Below are 23792 nucleotides of genomic sequence, written 5' to 3' on the forward strand. Positions count from 1 at the left end.
ACGTCCACCATAAGGAGCACTACACTTTGCTTGTTATGAAAAGCAGAACCGATGAATTCCACAATCCTGACCAGTTGATGAGTGGTGCTGAGATTTTTACGAAAACCATATTGATCATTAATCAGAAGATGCATATAAGGTTCTAATCTTTTGAGGATGAGACGTTCATAAATTTTTCCAAGGTTCGATAATAAGCTGATTGGTCTGTATCAATCTGGTTTAGAAACATCTTTGCCTGGTTTACGCAAAAGAAAAATTTTGGCTTGCTTCCAAGAGTTAGGAAAATAATTAAGGCAAGCATTAAAGATACAAGTAAGTTTACTAATCACTTTTCTTGGGAGATTTCGAAGCATTTGATTGGTGATTTGATTTCCAGGAACCTTTTTACCGTTTAGATAACGAATGATGTTAATAACCTCCAGTGGAGTTGTGAACTTGGGGGATTGTGAGCAGTGGAAGAATAGAGCCATGAATGTACATAAATTTCCATAGTATCTTTAAAAATAGGATTCCCCGGGTCCATGTTTGGAGTGAATTGTTCTTCAAGGTAATCAGCAAAAATGTTAACTTTATCATGAATCGAATATGCAGTAGTAGAACCAGAATGGAGAGGTTAATTGTAAATGGTCTTCTTGAAATTTTGAAGATATTTCCAAAATGAGCCATCATTGATGTTCTGTTTGGAGATGAATTCTTCCTTGGATTCTGTTTTGAAATCGAAAATAAGTTGTATAATTCTTCTGTTTAAAATGTTAATTTCTCGTTTTAAAGCCGGATCCCAATTACGATGCCAGTGTTTAAGTTTTCTATTGCGTTCTTTAATAATTTCTCTTATGCTTCTAGGGAGTTTAACATTATTATTAGTCAGTTGCTTAGTGACAGTCGCTTCACGGAAAGCTTTCAAAATGTTGTCAGTGAAGATCTTAATGACATGGTCAATGTCCTGTTTGGTAGAAAGAGCATGGAAATTACAGTGCTGTTTAATCAGGATATTGTGGAAACTGATCCAGTCAGTATAGCTTTTAATAATTGGACGGTCTTCTTTCATAACACCAATAGTAGCAATAACTGGTGCATGATCGGAGGTAAGCTCAGATTTGACTTCAAGAGCGATGAGAATAGAAGTATTAGAGACAATAATGTCCAAGATATCTTAGTGGCATGGAGTAGCTGTCTATAAGTAGATTCAATCGGGACATGCAGGAAAATTGGGTGGTTACATATGAAATTGTGTAGAATACGTCCACTGCCATTTGTTTGGTGGCATCCCCAGTCAATATGTTTGGTGTTAATATCTCCAGCAATGATTACTTGTTGATCTTCTGGGAGTAAGTTCTTAAGCATGTTATCAGAGAGTCTATGTTTAGGTGGTGTGTAAATAGCAGTAAAATGTATGACTTCTTTATTTGGAAGCACAACAGCTGCTATCACACATTCATATCTGTCAGTACAAACTGAGGAGACGAGGCAAGATTGAATAGAGTTTTTAATAAGGATTGCAACTCCATTACGGCATTGCGTGGTTTTATCACCTCTGTATATACGGTGATTTGGCACATAAAGCCTATCGGCCGGAAGAAGGTATGTTTCCAAAATCATGCCGATGTCGATGTTATATTCGGCTAAAAAGTTCGTGTATTCATCAATTTTGTTCAATATGCCAGCTGCATTTCAATAGCACAATTTGAGAGGATGTTTGAAATTATTGAATTTTCTCATTTGATTTGGAGATATATGGTTCTGTGAGAGTTTCTTGTTTTCTGATATTTTGTGCTAAAAGTTGTGTTCCTGAATTTTTCAGGAAATTAACTAAGATATTAATATCTTCAAAGATCGTTTTAGTTTCACTGATGAAATTAGGTGTGGATCCATTTGTGGTTTTGATGGCATCCGCAAAGAACTTGTTCATGATAAATCTGTCGGCATAATTTTTAACAGGTTCTTTTTTGGTTTGTTTGGGAAACATTTCACAACCTTTAAAGGAAGCGGTATGATCCAGTCCGCAGTTAGCACATTTAGCTGGAGCGTTCTTATCTTTTTGTCATGTTCTAGAATTGTGTTTGTCTCCACATTTGACACATTTAAAATCATTATAACAGGCAGCTTGAGAATGATAAAAGCCTTGGCATTTAAAGCATTGGACTGGTCCAGAGCCTCCTTTATATGGTTTGACTTTGATATGTAATCCAGAAATTTTGGTTCCTTTAGAAATTTCGTTAGATTTTTCATTTTTCTGCAGAGTGATAAGAAAAAGTGGAATTGTTTTAACTTCTCCTTTAAATCTATGAGAAAGTTGATTGACACTTGGTAATTTTTGCTTAAATGTTCTTTGATTTCATCAGGATCTGTGTCCATTGTAAGATGGTGGAAGACCACTTCATGATTCTTCTCATCAGGCTGTAGGGTTTATATTTATTTTAACTAACATTTATTTTAAGTTTAAACTATCTTTCCTGTCAAGCCTTACTTTCCCCTGGAACTGCCAATGCCAGAATATGTAAATTTGAGTAGAACGCGCAAGCATTCAAATTATCAGCGGAAGTAGTATGATTTAAATAGAAGGAAACGAGTTCGGTGAGAGTTATTCTTACTTCGCGAGCGCGGAGGTAGAAATCGAGAATTAAAGAACCCCGCGTTGCGGCCTATGTGCTTGGCGGGAAGTAGTTGCAATTGTTCCAGTGAGCTTCAAGTCTGCTGAATTAGCTGCGGTATTTGTAAAACGCGGTGAGTTAGTTATTTTAGAGAGCCTCGTAGTTAGAATATTGTCTTTACTTTCTTTTCAGGTTTTTATTTTTATTTGACTGCCTAGTTGGCACAGTTGTAAGCGTCAAGAGGACGCAATTGTAATTTAGTTCGTTGAATAAAAAGGGACTTAAACCCTTTATAAGACTCTGTGGTTTATACAAGCTTTCACAGTCACCTCTAGGTTGCGTGCTAGTTAGAGGCGCGCAACGTTATTTTGGCGCCCGAACACTTATCGAACTGAAATGGCCGAAAATTGGATGGAAGCCGCTGGACAACACCAAGAAATGACAACGCAGTTAGAAGGATTTGGATACCTGGTCCAGACTTTGAGAGCATCAATCAAGCCAAACGTCTATTTCGACGGAAAAAATTCGGTTGCGGTATTTCTCGAAGGTATAGAAAACCACTTTCAGCTCTACCCTGTGCCTGAAAGACAAAAAGTTGCCATCGCCACATCAGCACTAAGAGGACAGGCCGCGCTATGGTGGAAAAATATAGGCAAATTTCTTCTAGGTGAATTTGGAAACCCGACGTATACTTTTGAAAATTTCAAAAAATCGTTAGTAAAGGCCTTCCCCATAGTGAAAGATCGCGCACGGCTGGAAGCCGAGCTATATAGTTTCTATCAACGGGATACAGCACAATTGACGGACTTTATTTTACGAAAAATCAAGCTAACGGACATGCTGTATGGCAAGAAACCCGATGCGGAGATAATTGAAATAATATTACCAAGATTGTTACCCGCTGTCCAAGACTACTTTGAAATTAGAAACCCAACCACATTGCAGGAACTTTTCGAATTGGCGGTGAAGTTTCAAAATCGCAGAATCGCGGAAAGAGCGAGAGGGGAAACATATTCTCAAAGTACCAGAAGGAAGGAGGAAACAAGAAATGGAAATCGCTCATATGGGGGAAAGAACTATCAAGCTAACGCATCGAAACTTGAAGGGCAAGGCCCAAAAAGAAAATTTGAAAATAAGCATCCGCGTACCCAGAAGACACAGATTGAAAGGAAAGCTTTAAACGACTAGAGGGGCCTGTGAAAGGGAGGGTCCAGACCCCGGAAGTTTTAGAAAAACCCTCAAATAGACATCTAAATACAGTCATCGTAAAAAACTCACAGCTACCAATTATACAAGTCCTGGTTGGCGATGTACCAGTAGAAGCCCTCATCGATACAGGAGCAGAAGGAAATTTCATGAGTGAAAAGTTCTTCAAAAAGAATTTTTATAGGATACGACTCTTTAAAACCAGAAATACGGAAATTATAGCGGCGCAAGGAAAAACATGTCACTGCATCGGGAAAGTATCATTAAACATACAGGTAAAAGAGGAAAATCTCAAAGTATTAATTTTTTGGTGAAACACCTCCAACACTCTCTTATTTTAGGTATGGACTTTTTAAGGGCCGCGAGGGCCAAATTAAATTTTCAAGATAGTTCCGTGGTGCTGGAGATGGACCAGAGGGTGGTGGAACCGGTGGAGACACCTGAATTGGACCTTAGTCATTTGAATGACCAGGAAAGTAAAGCAATACAGCAAGTGGTGAGTAATTTTTCTCATTTGTTTTCAGAAAAACCGGGAAACTGTCAGATCGTGACTCACAAGATTCAACTAAATGCCGAAAAACCCTGTAGGGCTAAACCTTACCGCTATGACAAAGAAAAAGACGTAATCATCGAAGAACATATTCAGGAGATGTTAAAGAATAAAATAATAACGCCCATAAATAGTGAATACGCGAGTCCAGTCGTACTATGTAGGAAAAAGAACGAGTTTCCTCCTTCGGATAAAAGGGCTTGGAGGTTTGCTATCGATTATAGAAAACTAAATAGCATAACTAAATTTCCAGTTTACCCTTTGCCGGTTATAGACGAGATCATTAGACAGATCAAATCGACGAGATATATGTCTACTTTGGACTTAACGTCTGGCTACTATCAAATAGCTATGAGACCCGAAGATATACATAAAACCGCGTTTATAACAAAATCGGGCACTTATGCATTTTTACGCATGCCTTTTGGGTTGTGTGGGGCCCCATCAACATTCCAGAGAGCTATGGACATTGTTCTAAAGCCTGTCCTAGGAAAATCAACTTTAATTTATCTAGATGATATAATTATAACGAGTAGTACGTTGGAACAACACATTAGTGACCTCGAACAAGTTTTTAAATTATTAAAAGAGGCCGGTCTTACAATTAACGCCTCAAAATGCAAGTTCGCAACTAAAGAACTTAAATATCTCGGTTATAAAATTTCGCAAAAGGGTATAGAAACGCAAGATTCAAAAATAAAAGCTATTAAGAATTTCCCACCGCCCAACACCGCCAAGAAACTTTCGTCTTTCCTTGGACTATTTTCTTACTATCGATCTTTCATAAAAGATTTCGCTAATATTGTTGAACCACTCTTAGTAATCAAAAGAAAAAAGAGTAAATTTACGTGGACAGCGGAAACTCGTTCTTTTTCCTACATAGTACGACTGGACTCGCGTATTCACTATTTATGGGCGTTATTATTTTATTCTTTAACATCTCCTGAATATGTTCTTCGATGATTACGTCTTTTTGTTTGTCATAGCGGTAAGGTTAGCGGAAGCGAACACAGCTTTTGAAAGATTAAAAGAAGCGCTTATTAATGCCTCTGTTTTAAAATTCCCTGAGGGGGATGAAAACCTGGAAATTGCGGCAGATGCATCAGACAATGCGGTGGGCGCGGTTCTTATGCAAAATAACCATCCGCTGGCATTTTTTAGTAAAACATTGAATCAAACACAAAGGAATTATACAGCTACAGAAAGAGAAACATTAGCCGTATTAATGGCTGTACACAAATTTCGAGTTTATTTTGGCAAATCGCCAGTAACAGTCTTTTCGGATCATGCGGCTGTTGGTAGACTTTACTCGGGAAAAAACCTAACGCCCAGGTTAATAAGATGGGCTTTAAAACTCCAAGAATATAATATCACAATAAAATATAAACCGGGTAAGGAAAACAATGTAGCTGACGCACTTTCTCGTATAAAACTGGACGATGAAGGTAATGAACTTAAATGCGCTGTGTTGACTTCAAAAATTTTAGATTCTAGAGATACGGTTATTACTGAACTGAAAGCTGATCCTGAATTTGGAAATATCTATGCTTATTTGAAAGACCCCGAAGGCTTTGAGCATACAGATATCGATGCGATAAGAAATAGAGCAAAAAACTATGAAATAATAGATAATTTATTATTCTATACGAAAACAACGAACGTAAATCTTGAGTATAAGCCAGTCATCCCAGCCTCGCTTCGATTAAGCATTTTGAAGGAGTTGCACGAAAAAAAAACAGCGGGCCACCTCGGGGTCAGAAAGACTTTAAAAAGGGTACGCGAGGCGGTATATTTCTCGCAATTATACAAAATAGTAACGGCGTATGTCAGGTCATGCAATCAATGTCAGTTAATAAATGATATTAATTACAGCCCGGCCGGGTACTTAAATAGCATTCGCGCTACATTTCCGAATGAAATTTTAGGCATAGATCTCCTTGGTCCTTTCCCCCAGAGCGAGTTAAATAAAAATCGTTTCCTTTTAGTAATAGTAGATCATTTTTCAAAATGGATAGAAATTGTTCCACTTAAACGCGCGTCAGCCAAAACATTCGCAGATGCATTCTTACACAGATACATTTTAAAATACGGTGCACCGATAAAAGTCATTAGCGATAACGGAAATGAACTTGATATACGCCATATCAAAATGGTTCCGTATAGACCACAGGCAAATATAGCAGAAAGAGTTAATAAAAACATTGTAAAAATAATTCGCAGCTACGTTAGCACACATCACAAGCGCTGGGATGGCTACATAAATGAATTAGCTTATGCTTTAAGAACGGCACATCATGATACTACGGGAAAAACTCCAGCAGAATTATTTTTAGGCAGAAAGTTAATTACGCCTATAGATAAATTATTCTTTGTGCAACAAAGAGAGCAGGAATTTAGACAAAAGGACGTGCAAAAGCTAATTGATCAGGCGCTTAAAACTTCGGATACGGCAAGAAATAGACAAAAGTTATATTACGATAGAAAACGCCGTGAAGCAGATTTTAAATTTGGGGATAAAGTATTGAAACGGAAATTTTCTTTATCAAGTGCCCCAGACAATTTTATGGCAAAGCTAGCTCCAAAGTTTGAAGGCCCCTATGTAATTCAGGAAATCAAAGGAGTAGTCTTATATCTTAAAAACGAGAGAGGGGAAATCTGTAAAGCAAGTCCCGACCAGGTGAAAAAATATTATAATCCAAATTATTTTGAAATCCTTAAAAGTTTCTTGCAGGACTCAAGTCTAAACGAAATAGAAGGGCCAGAGACTGCAACAACTATTCCACCACCCAAGAAACGGAGAACCGAAGAGAGACCTAGCACTTCTACAACCCGGACGTCGGTATCAAAAAGAAAAAAGGATTTTCAAACTCCGGCGTTTAAGAAAAACAAAAATACAGATGAACCGGGTAAAGAAACCGTGGTAAAGACGAAAACACCACCTACAAAAGATGGCAGGAGAAATTACACATCAAGGAGAACGCTCCCACGGCCACAGAGTCAGGTGCCAGCAAGGCCGCCGTTCCGGAAACTGAAACGGCAACAGGAGGCACAAAAATACGAGGAACAGAAGAAATTCAAGAAGGACTCCAGACCGGAGGACGTCAACACCAGCCGTCCCAGGGAAAAACGGAAATGCCAACCACCAGACGATTACTCCGCCAAGAGGCCAGCATGTAGAGGACGCAAAAGAAAACGTAATATGGACGACACTCGGAGATCAGTAAGGAGAAGATTAACATCCATGAAACCTCTAACTTGGGACCAATATTGCCAAAAATGAATGACGGAGTTTCAAGCATCGAAAACTCAAAGATAAGTTAAAACCTTCTATAATTTTTTTTTTTCTCTTTTGTTCCGAAATGTTATGCATAAGTACGAAGTTCTATGTTTTGACGAAAGTCAATATGTCTCGGTTGAGACTTAGTTTTGTTTTACTTTATTTAGCTAAGGCAAAAGTATTATTTTCTTTAAGTGTAAAAGCTAAAAACAAGCATTTTCGATTGGTCGAAAGACTAATTCTGTTATGTTAAAGCCAAAATTTGGCCGGAGATAAAAATAACTTCGTATTCTTGTACTGATAAGAATTTTAGTTCCAGTGCCGCCAGCTTGGCGAAGAATGAGTAAAGTAAAAATTTATTTTCTCTTATTCATTTTATGGTAAATTGTAAAAAGCATATGTATTAAACTTTTGTAAATGTATGTAAATACTTGCATGTTATGTAAAAGTAGAATTTAGTCTAGAAGCATAAAATTGTAGATGCTAAAAGTGAATGCTTAAAAGCAATGAAGTCAAAATTTAAGTATTAAACTGTAAAGTCATGCTTTAGAGCGAAAGCCTGCATGTTTAAAGATGAATGAGGGGGAAGTTAGAATGAATGTGTTTCGTAGGGTTCTCCACCTACATTTGAATTTTTAAGAATATTAAAGTAGCTCATTGAGTTGTAGAATGTCGAGTAAGGTGTGTCTATTTGGTTGTTGAATTCTAACAAATCATGGTGGTTAGGGGAAGTGTTGTAAGACTAAAACACGAATATTCCCGTTTGACACCACACATGGTGGAGAGCCAGGGTAAAGTTAAATTAATGCTTGAAAAATTGAATGAATGTGAAGTAAGCAATAACTAAGAAAAACGAAACGTTAAAAACAAAAATTTATTTTGTCAAGAAAGTGTAAATTATAATGTATGTAGAAAGATACTGATACTTATTCCTTCCAGATGCTGGAAGGAAAGACCAAGATTGATTGATGAAGTCCAGGAAAAGTTGCTGTAAGAAGAAAGCTTTGTAACGACTAACAGAATTTTAATTGTTACATAAGATTTTTTTTGTGTAAACGAGGCTTTCGCCAGTTAGTTCAGAATTAGATAAACTTACAACAGGTCGTTTGTAGGACCTGCTTCCAAGTTTTCCAAATTCTGGCAGCGGCAAATGTAGGGTTTATATTTATTTTAACTAACATTTATTTTAAGTTTAAACTATCTTTCCTGTCAAGCCTTACTTTCCCCTGGAACTGCCAATGCCAGAATATGTAAATTTGAGTAGAACGCGCAAGCATTCAAATTATCAGCGGAAGTAGTATGATTTAAATAGAAGGAAACGAGTTCGGTGAGAGTTATTCTTACTTCGCGAGCGCGGAGGTAGAAATCGAGAATTAAAGAACCCCGCGTTGCGGCCTATTTGCTTGGCGGGAAGTAGTTGCAATTGTTCCAGTGAGCTTCAAGTCTGCTGAATTAGCTGCGGTATTTGTAAAACGCGGTGAGTTAGTTATTTTAGAGAGCCTCGTAGTTAGAATATTGTCTTTACTTTCTTTTCAGGTTTTTATTTTTATTTGACTGCCTAGTTGGCACAGTTGTAAGCGTCAAGAGGACGCAATTGTAATTTAGTTCGTTGAATAAAAAGGGACTTAAACCCTTTATAAGACTCTGTGGTTTATACAAGCTTTCACAGTCACCTCTAGGTTGCGTGCTAGTTAGAGGTGCGCAACGTTATAAGGTAAGAGATAGGAGTGATATTTAATTTCCTTTTTGTTCAGAATACTTGTCATTTCTCTATGAATGTTGACATGAGAGACTTTAATTTTTGAACGTAAAGACTTTAATTTTTGAAAAACCTTCTTTTTGAATGTAACCTGTGTAATCAGATTTGTCTGATAATTCATGTTCTGCAAATAATGCTTTCAGTTGTTTCCAATTCAATTTTTTGTCATTTATATATATATAGCAGGTGCGCTTTGCCTTTTTTGTTTTGATCGTTTTGTATTTCTTCATTTATCTGAGATTCATTTGGAACAACAGAACTAGTGTCCATTGATTCTTGGCTACTTATGGAAGGTGTAACAACTGGCTTGTGCTGAGAAGGATCAATGGGACGAAAATGACCTTTTTCCCTTTTACCCACGGTACGATCTCCTTTGGGTTTTTGTTTAGATTTGTTACCTGAACTATCCGTTTCTTGTTCTAAAGGAATTTTATTTGAATTGTCTTTATTTGGCTTACTAGGTGAGGCTTTCATACGTTTTCTTTTGACAATTTTCCATTCACTTTCTGTAGCTGTAGAAGGTGTTTCTTCTTAATGTTCTAATGACTGTTCAATTTCTTTGTGAGCAGTAGTTAAGGCACCATACAGTTTTTGAAGTAGACCAAATTCTTTGTCTTCTTTGATAGAAAGATTTCCATTTTGTTTCTTGATTCTCAGCTCCTCAACGGTAGCCGCAAAAACTTTCAAAAAATGGTTCCATCATCCATAAGCAAATTCAACAAATGGAGCCAACATCAAATTTCAACAAATACCAAAACCTTGATGGATGGAGTCCGGCGCCCCGGAACCAGACCCACATAAAGATGTTCTGGCAAACGGATGAGCCTGCGGAACCTCACAAGGCCCTTGACTTCAGCACAGACACTATATGTAGGGTAACTATATGTGGGAAACAATCCAGATCAGTAAAAATTCGAAGGATCGAAATCCAATAAATCAGTGGTGAACAATTAACGGCACAAGATAAGCACCACAAGGCAAAAACGCAGACGATCTCCAACACTGAGGCGGGAAAACACGTCATCCAAGTACGGGTACAACATGCAGGTGCAAATCGCAGGTAAAAAAGAGGACGTCGACTAAACGGCCTAATCAAGAGCATAAATAGAATCCTCTCTTACCAATATATATCGTTTGGCGCTTGTTTGTTTTTTATAATGTTGCCAAGTTTCATTATGCAGAAATGACACTAATTTATTCTAACAATTTCTCGAACACTTTTAATTAAATTTGAATAATTTTCTATCCAATCAGTTAAGTATGTGTTAAATAAAATTAATCAGCTGCTATGATTTCTTATTTTTTTAATTTTTTTTTTACATATAAATGTACTTATTTTCACTACATACCAATATACTGTGCAGTGGCATATATTTTTATGTAAATGTTCATTTTTCTATTCTAGAGAATATTATTTGTGCACAGCCTGACGCTTTCCAATGTTCAAATCATTCCTGCGTTTCAAAGTATAAGGTATGCGATGGCATTAAGGACTGCGAGAACGGAGCTGACGAAAAAGGATGTGGTTAAGAGATATTATTTTCAGAGTTTCAATTCAAACTTTGTCTCATAGAAATACTGCAAATAATTTTTTTATTTAGTGGTAACAGTGCGGTATCAATTTATACTTGTAAAATTTGTAAAACTGCTTGTAAAATTAAATACGAAGAGGACTTAGAAACTGGAGAGGTTCTTTCCATTTCGGCATTTGGCGATAGCGGAGTTTGTTGAAATCAATTAAATAAACATACATATCAAAGTATAATTGCTAATTTGTTTCAAACCACACTTATTAGTTAATCATCAAACACAATTTCTTCCACCTGATCCGGCCTGCCTTATATAAAAACAGGTGTTCACCTACAACTCTTATCTAGAGTAGCTTAGATATAGGACTATCAGTCACATAAACGATATTATCGAAATTATAAGAAAACCAATACAACTATAAGCAACAACACAACAATTATGCATTATCACAGCTCTTGTTACAATAAATATATGAGAATTTTATTATACATGAATTTATTTTTGGTTTCCCAACATATCTTAATGCACACAATGCTTATGGAATTCATTAATGTAATTTTTCTGGTTCTTTGGAACTTGTGTTAACAATTTGCATTAATTTTTTAGTGAAAATATTCATGCCTTGTTTATTAATTAATAATTCTTTATTAAGAAACTATAATGAAAACACATTTTAGAACTATGTAATTTAGTTATGCTTGTGTAATACATTTTTTAGAATCTAATTTAAAATATTAGCGAATCTCTGTTAATGAAACTCCATTATTTTCTTAAACTTCATAAGAAAAATTTGTAAATGCCTTAAATGTATAACTCAAGAACTAATACAGAAGTAAGAACTTGACTCATACTTATATACTAGCATAATTATATGCATATTCATGATTAAGAATGTCCATCATTTAGCTCTGAATGGAATCTTCCTATGTCTATTACTTTATATATTGAATCCTGTTAACATGAACTCATATAATAGTAATTTAATGCTAGTTGAGAGAAAAGAATTGTTTAACTTTACATATTTTTTTTCATATGATCTCATTGCATTTATATAATTTTGAAACATTAAATATTATTCAAAGTAGCAAATATACTTGTAAAATAACTTTTAGTACAAAAGGCAAGACCTCTTTTTTTTTTTTTTTTTTTTTTCTCAGGCTTTGTAGAAATTTCAGAAGAACTCAATGAGAACCTTTAATAAACTCAAATTATTAAATAAGAATCTCGATTGTTTTGCAAGGTTTACCACTGTGTAATTGCAGTGAACCATTAAGGATACATATCTCAATGATCATACGTATCTCAATGATACATACCATTAAGGATAGATATCATTTCACTGATATTACTGTTTTAGTGTATTTTTTCTGTTCTTTTTTAATCATTTAATTAAGAATAAAAAATTTTTAAATATAAAACATCGCTTAAGCAAATTTTTCTGGAATTAGTCATTTCAATTTTTAACAAAAGGAATGTAATTAAACTATCGAGTTAAATCAAACAAATTAGGGTGCAAAAATATTACTTAGAATTTTTGCCTTTTATAATTCAGGAACCTCCCTTTCCCGTACCTAAACTACAGGATTTTTACAAAAGGATGTAGCGTTGCGCGCCTCCAACTTGCACGCAACCAAGAGCTGACTGTGAAAACTGGATAAAAGACAGAGTCTTGTTAAGGGTTTAAATCCCTTTTTATTCAGCGTAACAAATTACAAGTGCGGGCTCTTGACGCTCACAGACTGCGCCAACTCGGCGGTCAAATAAAAATAAAAACCTGAAAAGAAACTAAAGACAAGACTCTAACTACGAGGCTCTCTAAAAGTAACTAACTCACCGCGTTTTACAATACCGCTGCTAATTCAGCAAACTTGAAGATCACTTGAACGATTAACACTACTTCCAGGCAAGCACACAGGCCGAAACGCGGGGTTCTTCAATTTCTGGCCAACTACCTCCGCGCTCGTGAAGTAAGAATATCACACCTCGAACTCGTTTCCTTTCTATTTAAATCAGAATACTTCCGCTGATAATTTGAATCCTTGCGCGTTCTACTAAAATTTACATATTCTGGCATTGGCAGTTCCAGGGGAAAGTAAGGCTTGACAGGAAAGATAGTTTAAACTTAAAATAAATGTTAGTTAAAATAAATATAAACCCTACATTTGCCGCTGCCAGAATTTGGAAAACTTGGAAGCAGGTCCTACAAACGACCTGTTGTAAGTTTCTCTAATTCTGAACTAACTGTCGAGAACCTCGTTTACACAAAAAAAATCTTATGTAACAAATTGTATACTAAAATTCTGTGTATACTTATAATTTTCTCTTCTTACAGCAACTTTTCCTGGACTTCATCAATCAATCTTGGTCTTTTCCTTCCAGCATCTGGAAGGAACAAGTATCAGTATCTTTCTAAATACATTATAATTTACACTTTCTTGACACAATAAATTTTTGTTTTTAAACGATTCTTTTTCCTTAGTTATTGCTTAATTAACATTCATTCAATTTTTCAAGCATTAATTTAAGTTTACCCTGGCTCTCCACCATGTGTGGTGTCAAACTGGAATATTCGTGTTTTAGTCTTACAACACTTTCCCTAACCACCATGATTTGTTAGAATTCAACGACCAAATAGACACACCTTACTCGACATTCTACAACTCAATGAGCTACTTTATCATTCTTAAAAATTCAAGTGTAGGTGGAGAACCCTACAAAACACATTCATTCTAACTTCCCCCTCATTCATCTTTAAACATGCAGGCTTTCGCTCTAAAGCATGACTTTATCTACAATTTAATACTTAAATTTTGACTTCATTGCTTTTGAGCATTTACTTTTAGCATCTAAAATTTTATGCTTCTAGACTAAATTCTACTTTTACATAACATGCAAGTATTTACATACATTTACAAAAGTTTAATACATATGCTTTTTACAATTTACCATAAAATGAATAAGAGAAAATAAATTTTTACTTTACTCATTCTTCGCCAAGCTGGCGGCACTGAAACTAAAATTCTTATTAATACGAGAATACGAAGTTATTTTTATCTTCGGCCAAATTTTGGCTTTAACATAACAGAATTAGTCTTTCGACCAACAGAAAATGCTTGTTCTTATCTTTTACACTTAAAGAAAATAATACTTTTGCCTTAGCTAAATAAAGTAAAACAAAACTAAGTCTCAACCGAGACATATTGACTTTCGTCAAAACATAGAACTTCGTACTTATACATAACATTTCGGAACAAAAGAGAAAAAAAAAATTATAGAAGGTTTTAACTTATCTTTGAGTTTTCGCTGCTTGAAACTCCGTCATTCTTTTTTTGCAATATTGGTCCCAAGTTAGAGGTTTCATGGACGTCAATCTTTTCCTTACTGACCTCCGAGTGTCGTCCACATTAGTTTTTCTTTTGCGTCCTCTACATGCTGGCCTCTTGGCGGAGTAATCGTCTGGTTGTTGGCATTTCCGTTTTTCCCTGGGACGGCTGGTCTTGACGTCCTCCGGTCTGGATTCCTTCTTGAATTTCTTCTGTTCTTGATATTTTTGTTGCTCCTGTTGCCGTTTCAGTTTCCGGAACGGCGGCCTTGCTGGCACCTGACTCTGTGGCCGTGTGCGCGTTCTCCTTGGTGTATAATTTCTCCTGCGATCCGTTGTAGGTGGTGTTTTGCTCTTTACCACGGTTTCTTTACGCGGTGCATCTGTATTCTTGTTTTTCTTAAACGCTGGAGTTTGAAAGTTATTTTTTCTTTTTGATACCGACGTCCGGGTTGTAGAAGGGCTAGGTCTCTCTTCAGTTCTCTGCTTCTTGGGTGGTGGAATAGTTGTTGTTATTTCTGGACCTTCTACTTCGTTTAGACATGAGTCCTGCAAGAAAATTTTAAGGATTTCAAAATCATTTGGATTATAGTATTTTTTCACCTGGTCGGGACTTGCTTTACAGATTTCCCCTCTCTCGTTCTTAAGATATAATAGTACTCCTTTGATTTCCTGAATTACATAGGGACCTTCAAATTTTGGAGCTAGCTTTGCCGTAAAATTGTCTGGGGCACTTGATAAAGAAAATTTCCGCTTCAATACTTTATCCCCAACTTTAAAATCTGCTTCACGGCGTTTTCTATCATAATATACTTTCTGCCTATTTCTTGCCGTATCCGAGCTTTTAAGCGCCTGATCAATCAGCTTTTGCACATCTTTTTGTTTAAACTCCTGCTCTCTTTGTTGCACAAAGAATAATTTATCTAAAGGCGTAATTAATTTTCGGCCTAAAAATAATTCTGCTGGGGTTTTTCCCGTAGTATCGTGATTTGCTGTTCTTAAAGCATAAGCTAACTCATTTATGTAGCCATCCCAGCGCTTGTGATGTGTGCTCACGTAACTGCGAATTATTTTTACTATGTTTTTATTCACTCTTTCTGCTATATTTGCCTGTGGTCTATACGGAAGCATTTTCATATGGCGTATGCCAAGTCCATTGCATATGTTTTCAAATATTTGACTAATGAATTGTTTTCCGTTATCGCTAATGACTTTTATCGGTGCACCGTATTTTAAAATGTATCTGTGTAAGAATGCATCTGCGAATGTTTTGGCTGACGCGCGTTTAAGTGGAACAATTTCTATCCATTTTGAAAAATGATCTACAAATACTAAAAGAAAACGATTTTTATTTAACTCACTCTGGGGGAAAGAACCAAGAAGATCATTGCCTAAAATTTCATTCGGAAATGTAGCGCGAATGCTATTTAAGTACCCGGCCGGGCTGTAATTAATATCATTTATTAACTGACATTGATTGCAGGACCTGACATACGCCGTTACTATTTTGTATAATTGCGGAAAATATACCGCCTCGCGTGCCCTTTTTAAAGTCTTTCTGACCCATAAATGGACCGCTGTTTTCGCGTCGTGTAATTCCTTCAAAATGCTTAATCGAAGCGAAGCTGGGATGACTGGTTTGTACTCAAGATTTTCGTTTGTTGTTTTCGTATAAAATAATAAATTATCTATTATTTCATAGTTTTCTGCTCTATTTCTTATCGCATCGATATCTGTGTGCTCAAAGCTTTCGGGGTCTTTCAAATATGCATAGATATTTCCAAATTCAGGATCAGCTTTCAGTTCAGTAATAATCGTATCTCTAGAATCTAAAATTTTAAAGTCAACACAGCGCATTTAAGTTCATTTCCTTCATCGTCCAGTTTTATACGAGAAAGTGCGTCAGCTACATTGTTTTCCTTACCCGGTTTATATTTTATTGTGATATTATATTCTTGGAGTTTTAAAGCCCATCTTATTAACCTGGGCGTTAGGTTTTTTCCCGAGTAAAGTCTACCAACAGCCGCATGATCCGAAAAGACAGTTACTGGCGATTTGCCGAAATAAACTCGAAATTTGTGTACAGCCATTAATACGGCTAATGTTTCTCTTTCTGTAGCTGTATAATTCCTTTGTGTTTGATTCAATGTTTTACTAAAAAATGCCAGCGGATGGTTATTTTGCATAAGAACCGCACCCACCGCATAGTCTGATGCATCTGCTGCAATTTCCAGGTTTTCGTCCCCCTCCGGGAATTTTAAAACAGGGGCATTAATGAGCGCTTCTTTTAATCTTTCAAATGCTGTGTTTGCTTCCGCTGTCCACGTAAATTTACCCCTTTTTCTTTTGATTACTAAGAGTGGTTCAACAATATTAGCGAAATCTTTTATGAAAGATCGATAGTAAGAACATAGTCCAAGGAAAGACGAAAGTTTCTTGGCGGTGTTGGGCGGTGAGAAATTCTTAATAGCTTTTATTTTTGAATCTTGCGTTTCTATACCCTTTTGCGAAATTTTATAACCGAGATATTTAAGTTCTTTAGTTGCGAACTTGCATTTTGAGGCGTTAATTGTAAGACCAGCCTCTTTTAATAATTTAAAAACTTGTTCGAGGTCACTAATGTGTTGTTCCAACGTACTACTCGTTATAATTATATCATCTAGATAAATTAAAGTTGATTTTCCTAGGACAGGCTTTAGAACAATGTCCATATCTCTCTGGAATGTTGATGGGGCCCCACACAACCCAAAGGGCATGCGTAAAAATGCATAAGTGCCCGAGTTTGTTATAAACGCGGTTTTATGTATGTCTTCGGGTCTCATAGCTATTTGATAGTAGCCAGACGTTAAGTCCAAAGTAGACATGTATCTTGTCGATTTGATCTGTGTAATGATCTCGTCTATAACCGGCAAAGGGTAAACTGGAAATTTCGTAATACTATTTAGTTTTCTGTAATCAATAGCAAACCACCAAGCCCTTTTATCCAAAGGAGGAAACTCGTTCTTTTTCCTACATAGTACGACTGGACTCGCGTACTTACTATTTATTGGCGTTATTATTTTATTCTTTAACATCTCCTGAATATGTTCTTCGATGATTACGTCTTTTTGTTTATCATAACGATACGGTTTAGTCCTACAAGGTTTTTTGGCAGTTAACTGTATCTGATGCGCAACTATTTGACAGCTACCAGGCTTTTCTGAAAACAAGTTAGAAAAATTACTCACCACTTGCTGGATGGTTTGAGTTTCATGTTCATTGAAATGGCTAAGGTCAACTTGCGGTTGTTCCACAGGTTCCACCACCCTCTGGTCCATCTCCAGCACAATAGAACTGTCCTGAAAATTCGATTTGGCCCTCGTGGCCCTTAAAAACTCCATACCTAAAATAAGAGGATTTTGCAAATGTTTTACTACAAAAATTAATACTTTGAGACTTTCCTCTTTTACCCGTATGTTTAATGATAATTTCCCGATTTCTCTTATTCATTTTATGGGAAATTGTAAAAATCATATGTATTAAAATTTTGTAAATGTACGTAAATACTTGAATGTTATGTAAAATTAGAATTTAGTCTAGAAGCATAAAATTGTAGATGCTAAAAGTGAATGCTTAAAAGCAATGAAGTCAAAATTTAAGTATTAAATTGCAGATAAAGTCATCCTTTAGAGCGAAAGCCTGCATGTTTAAAGATGAATGAGGGGGAAGTTAGAATGAATGTGTTTTGTAGGGTTCTCCACCTACATTTGAATTTTTAAGAATATTAAAGTAGCTCATTGAGTTGTAGAATGTCGAGTAAGGTGTGTCTATTTGGTTGTTGAATTCTAACAAATCATGGTGGTTAGGGGAAGTGTTGTAAGACTAAAACACGAATATTCCCGTTTGACACCACACACGGTGGAGAGCCAGGGTAAAGTTAAATTAATGCTTGAAAAATTGAATGAATGTTAATTAAGCAATAACTAAGAAAAACGAATTGTTAAAAACAAAAATTTATTGTGTCAAGAAAGTGTAAATTATAATGTATGTAGAAAGATACTGATACTTATTCCTTCCAGATGCTGGAAGGAAAGACCAAGATTGATTGATGAAGTCCAGGAAAAGTTGCTGTAAGAAGAGAGCTTTATAACGATCAACAGAATTTTAGTATACAATTTGTTACATAAGATTTTTTTTGTGTAAACGAGGTTCTCGCCAGTTAGTTCAGAATTAGAGAAACTTACAAACTAAGAGAGCCTTAAAATTTCGCGTCAAAGAACATGAGGCATATGTTAGAAAAAAGGAAACTCAGAAGTCTTCTGTTGCTCAACATTGTTGGTCCGAAAATCACACTTTCAATTTTTCTGCTGCCAAAATTATTCAAAAAACATCTTCCATTGGAGAACTGGATTTTCTAGAGGCATTTCACATTCAAAAAAATCTTTCTGTTCTAGTTAACGATCCTAATTCCAATCCAAATTTGCCTTCGGCTTTTAGAGAAATTATGTTTTAGTTCTGGTTTCGCCAACAGATGGCGCCACTTGCTTATTCTTGTCCAGGCTTTCTTATCTTATCTAATCATTATTTCTTATCTTGTTCATTTGCGGTTTTGCAGCTGAAGATGATGGTTCGGTAAAACCATCGAAACTAGTCCTGTGAAAATTTTGTAGGTATAACGCTGATTTTTGTTGTTTGACTTCTGAATTAGTATTTATTCGGCGTGTTATTGTGTCTTAATTATAGAAGCCCCAAACAGGCTTATATTTTGCTTTCTTTTTTGCACGTGGTGTAGCCGCCATTTTGTGATTGTAGGAGTTTCGGTGAGTACATTTTTGCAATTTTCAAGTTATGTTTATGTTTTGTACATTTGGATATTGTGCTTTGCTTGTCTGATTTCATGCATTTTGCTTACAAACGTTTTGTTTTCTATTCATTTCACTGAGGGATTTTTCTGCTGTTTTGTGTGTACTTTATTATTGCTCAGTTAATTTAGTTTGATTTTCTGCATTGTTTATCATGCCTTCATCCGTTAATCGTTTCACTAAATTACGCCTGAAACGGCAAAAATTCCTGAATCATCTTGACTTTTTACTTAAATGTAAATGTAAAAAATTGATCCCCAATTTTATTCAAATCAAATCTAATCAAAAACCTTCGAGTCGCGTTTCAAGAATTCTGTTAAATTGCAAGCTTGCCTTACTTCGGTCCGTGATAAGGGATACACGTCAACAATTGTCCAAAATTGAACATGAACTCTATAAGCTTCATCTGGAACTCGCTAGATCATATCCAAAATTCACTGCCCTTGAACAAAAGTCTTGGTCTAGAACGGAGAATGCAGTTAACCGTCATAAAAACACCCTTGCAGTTAAATTCGAAAAACTTCTTTTACAGTCTTCCAGTTCAAGTAGTTCAAAAAAATCTTCCCATTGTAAACATCAAGCCAATAGTTAATATTTCTAATGTTAGTCTTTCAGAAGAACAAGAGAGAATTCTAAAATATAATTTTAACTTCTCACAAACCTGTAAACCCTCGATTCCAAAGATTTTGGCTGCTATCGAAAAAGCTTTCAAGTTCAGTAAAGTTTCAGATTCACAGAAAGAAATGATTAGGCATCTTATCGCTCATAATGTGAAATTCAATAATAAACCTTTGAAACCAAATCTAACTGCGAGAGAAAGAGCTACAATGCGCGAAATTCATTCTAACCCGGATATTATCATTTCAAAGGCCGACAAAGGTGGCCAGATAGTCGTCATGGATAAGAACACTTACATCGATGGTGTCACTAAACTCTTAAACGAAGGACCATATAATCCGATCCCTAAAGATCCTTCACCTTCGGACTTATCCAAAATAAAAACTGCGATCAAATCTTCGCAAATCATTTCAAGCAACTTAAAACATTCGCTTATCCCATCTGTTGCGAATTGTGCCAGATTATATGCTCTTCCCAAAATTCATAAAAGTGGTAATCCTTTCCGCCCTATTGTATCAAATTTAGGTACTGCCTCGTATCCTTTAGCTAAATATTTAGTGTCTAGATTTTCCACTCTATTAGACAATAACATTTACACCGTAAAAAATTCAATAGAGTTTGTAAAAAAGGTTAAAAACATTTCTCCTAGTAATTTACTCATGGTTTCTTTTGATGTAAAATCATTATTCACCAATGTCCCAGTGGAGGGTGCATTAAGATGTCTAGAAACCAGACTTCGCGAATTTCATTTCTCTTGCATCGAAATTGATGAGCTAATTTCTCTCACTCAACTCTGTTTGAAACAAACACATTTTGTTTTCCAAAATAAATATTACAAGCAAACTGAGGGATTAGCCATGGGAAGCCCCCTCAGTCCCATCCTGGCTGATATCTACATGCATTATTATGAATCAAAATTGTTTGAAACTTTAAACTTCCCGGCATGGTTCCGCTACGTAGACGATACTTTTACCCTGTTTTAAGGTAATAAAGATGATTTAAATAAAGTTCTTTCAACAATGAATTCTATTGATCCTGCTATTCAGTTCACTTTTGAACTTGAGACTTGCAATTCTCTTCCGTTTCTCGACATTCTGGTCACACGTAACACATCCAACTTCAGTACTACAGTTTGCCGTAAACCTTCATCGGTTTGCCTTCCACCACACTTTAAATCATGTCATCCGACTAAACAACAGTTAGCTTCATTTTATTCCTATGTTTTCCGTGCTCTTCAAGTTTGCTCCTCCAAACTAGCCCTTGATGAAGAACTAAATTATTTAAAAGCAATAGCTATTGACAGGGGCTTTTCACCCAACATTATTAATCAAGCAGTTAAAAAATTCTCATTTCAACACACTAAAAGCCACACTCTTATTTTAGGAGATTATAAAAATTCTGTTCTCATTCCCTTCTTTCCATCAATTAGCTATAAAGTTGCACATATTTTGCAGAAATTTAACTTTCGGGTTGTTTATTCTCCCATCAATAAAATTCCGAGTTCCATACTCAAGGACCCCATTCCCGATATGAATTCCTGGGGTATTTATAGGATTCCTTGCCAGTGTGGTTTAATTTACATTGGCCAAACTAAGAGAGCCTTAAAATTTCGCGTCAAAGAACATGAGGCATATGTTAGAAAAAAGGAAACACAGAAGTCTTCTGTTGCTCAACATTGTTGGTCCGAAAATCACACTTTCAATTTTTCTGCTGCCAAAATTATTCAAAAAACATCTTCCATTGGAGAACTGGATTTTCTAGAGGCATTTCACATTCAAAAAAATCTTTCTGTTCTAGTTAACGATCCTAATTCCAATCCAAATTTGCCTTCGGCTTTTAGAGAAATTATGTTTTAGTTCTGGTTTCGCCAACAGATGGCGCCACTTGCTTATTCTTGTCCAGGCTTTCTTATCTTATCTAATCATTATTTCCTATCTTGTTCATTTGCGGTTTTGCAGCTGAAGATGATGGTTCGGTAAAACCATCGAAACTAGTCCTGTGAAAATTTTGTAGGTATAACGCTGATTTTTGTTGTTTGACTTCAGAATTAGTATTTATTATCGGCGTGTTATTGTGTCTTAATTACAACAGGTCGTTTGTAGGACCTGCTTCCAAGTTTTCCAAATTCTGGCAGCGGCAAATGTAGGGTTTATATTTATTTTAACTAACATTTATTTTAAGTTTAAACTATCTTTCCTGTCAAGCCTTACTTTCCCCTGGAACTGCCAATGCCAGAATATGTAAATTTTAGTAGAACGCGCAAGGATTCAAATTATCAGCGGAAGTATTATGATTTAAATAGAAAGGAAACAAGTTCGGTGTGTGATATTCTTACTTCACGAGCGCGGAGGTAGTTAGCGAGAAATTGAAGAACCCCGCGTTTCGGCCTTTGTGCTTGGCGGGAAGTAGTGTTAATCGTTCAAGTGAGCTTCAAGTCTGCTGAATTAGCAGCGGTATTGTAAAACGCGGTGAGTTAGTTATTTTAGAGAGCCTCGTAGTTAGAGTCTTGTCTTTAGTTTCTTTTCAGGTTATTATTTTTATTTGACTGCCGAGTTGGCACAGTCTGTGAGCGTCAAGAGCACGCAATTGTAATTTATTACGTTGAATAAAAAGGGACTTAAACCCTTCACAAGACTCTATCTTTTATACAGTTTTCACAGTCACCCCTTGGTTGCGTGCAAGTTGGAGGCGCGCAACGTTACAACTGAAATGGCTGTTTCTCGAAATCTCTAATTCTGTATTATTTTTCTGCATTTTTTGGCGTATTTACTAATTTATGTTAACTTCATGAATGCATTATATGTGCTTAGTTAACTTTTTTTACAAACTTGAATTTTAGATTTCCAAGCTATGGCATCTATGGCCCCTTCTTGCATGAAAAATCGAAAAATTGGCTTTGACAGCGAAGGGAATTTTTTCATCATGCATAATTACCATTCAACCCTCAAGCAATTTAAATCAATGCAACATCAAGATGGTAGCTTTGGAAATGTATATCAGACAGCCGTAGTAACTCAAGTATGTATTCTTTGAAAATATATCTCACAAAACTTTTAAAGTATCAGAAAAGTTCTCATACCCCCTCCCTCCTCCGGAAAGAAAAAGTCAATGCTAAAAAAGCAAAAGCCCATGCAACACGAAAGGAATTATCGCATTCCTGTGTGTGTATTCTTGCGGTGCAATATTTGAACATGGCCAGTCAGCAAGAGGAAGATTCGTGGTTGGAACGCCGGTGAAAGCACAGCTGACTTTTCATGTCGTCATCTTCATCGGGCGCCGTTCTAGGATAATTTAGTTTATTTAGAAGCAAGAGACGGGAAAATATACCGTGTCCTCGCAGGGACTCGAACCTTGGACCTCTCGAATATGCGGCGAGTATGCTTCCAATTACACTACGAATGCATGCAGAAAGGAGGGATATAATTTACTGAAGAAAATTGTACTTCATATATATATATATATATATATATATATATATGTAATGCTATTTTTAAATCAATTGATTAAATTAAATTCTAATAATATTGCTTAATAATGTGTTGGCGATTCTCTACCTAAATTGCATTCCTGTTCCTAAATTTTGGCGAAATCCTTTCTTTAGTATAAAATATAGTAACCTGTTGGCGCCCGCCAAATCGCCAAACTCATAAATCTGTCATATTACATAAAGTACTTAAGAACACTCCTGATGAGAAGATAGCGTCACCTGCAGATTATTTTACGTCCAGAGAAGCATCCTTCTGGCCCCTGTGATGCGTGATCTGTGTTTCCATCGAAAGTTCGTCGTTCATCAAATGTGCTCTTACCGTTGGCCTACTTTTGGGGATGAAAATCTTTCCCTACGTCTACGCCGTTCTGTGTTGCACTCGAGACCTTTGTGCTTGTGTGGTGATTGATCGTGTTTTGCGAAAATCTAATCAAGAGTGCACAAAAATGTGTATTTTCGTGTCTATTTCATCACTCGTATTTTCGTCACAATAAGGCAAACAGAAGCAATTAGTAAAAAGATGCAAATGATATTATTACTATTAAATTATAATTACTGATTTAATAATAGTGTTTTTAGTTTGAAAATTTTAAAAAGTATTATTTTGGTAT

At 35.9% G+C, this 23792-nt stretch overlaps 1 protein-coding gene across 1 annotated transcript in view; it reads left to right on the forward strand.

Moving 5' to 3' along the window:
* Nucleotides 1-521: 521 nt before the first annotated feature.
* The window catches only part of LOC118199006 (uncharacterized protein CG3556-like), a 60117-nt gene continuing 36846 nt past the window's right edge, over nt 522-23792 (forward strand). The window contains exons 1-3 of the mRNA XM_085822891.1: nt 522-547; nt 844-1085; nt 22534-22712. Of these exons, the coding sequence (XP_085679017.1) occupies nt 522-547; nt 844-1085; nt 22534-22712 (447 nt within the window). The remainder of the gene's footprint in view (nt 548-843; nt 1086-22533; nt 22713-23792) is intronic.

The sequence above is a fragment of the Stegodyphus dumicola genome, chromosome 8 (assembly GCF_044657685.1).
Source record: "Stegodyphus dumicola isolate Sdum_Otavi_A_Nest chromosome 8, ASM4465768v1".
Classification (NCBI taxonomy): domain Eukaryota; kingdom Metazoa; phylum Arthropoda; class Arachnida; order Araneae; family Eresidae; genus Stegodyphus; species Stegodyphus dumicola.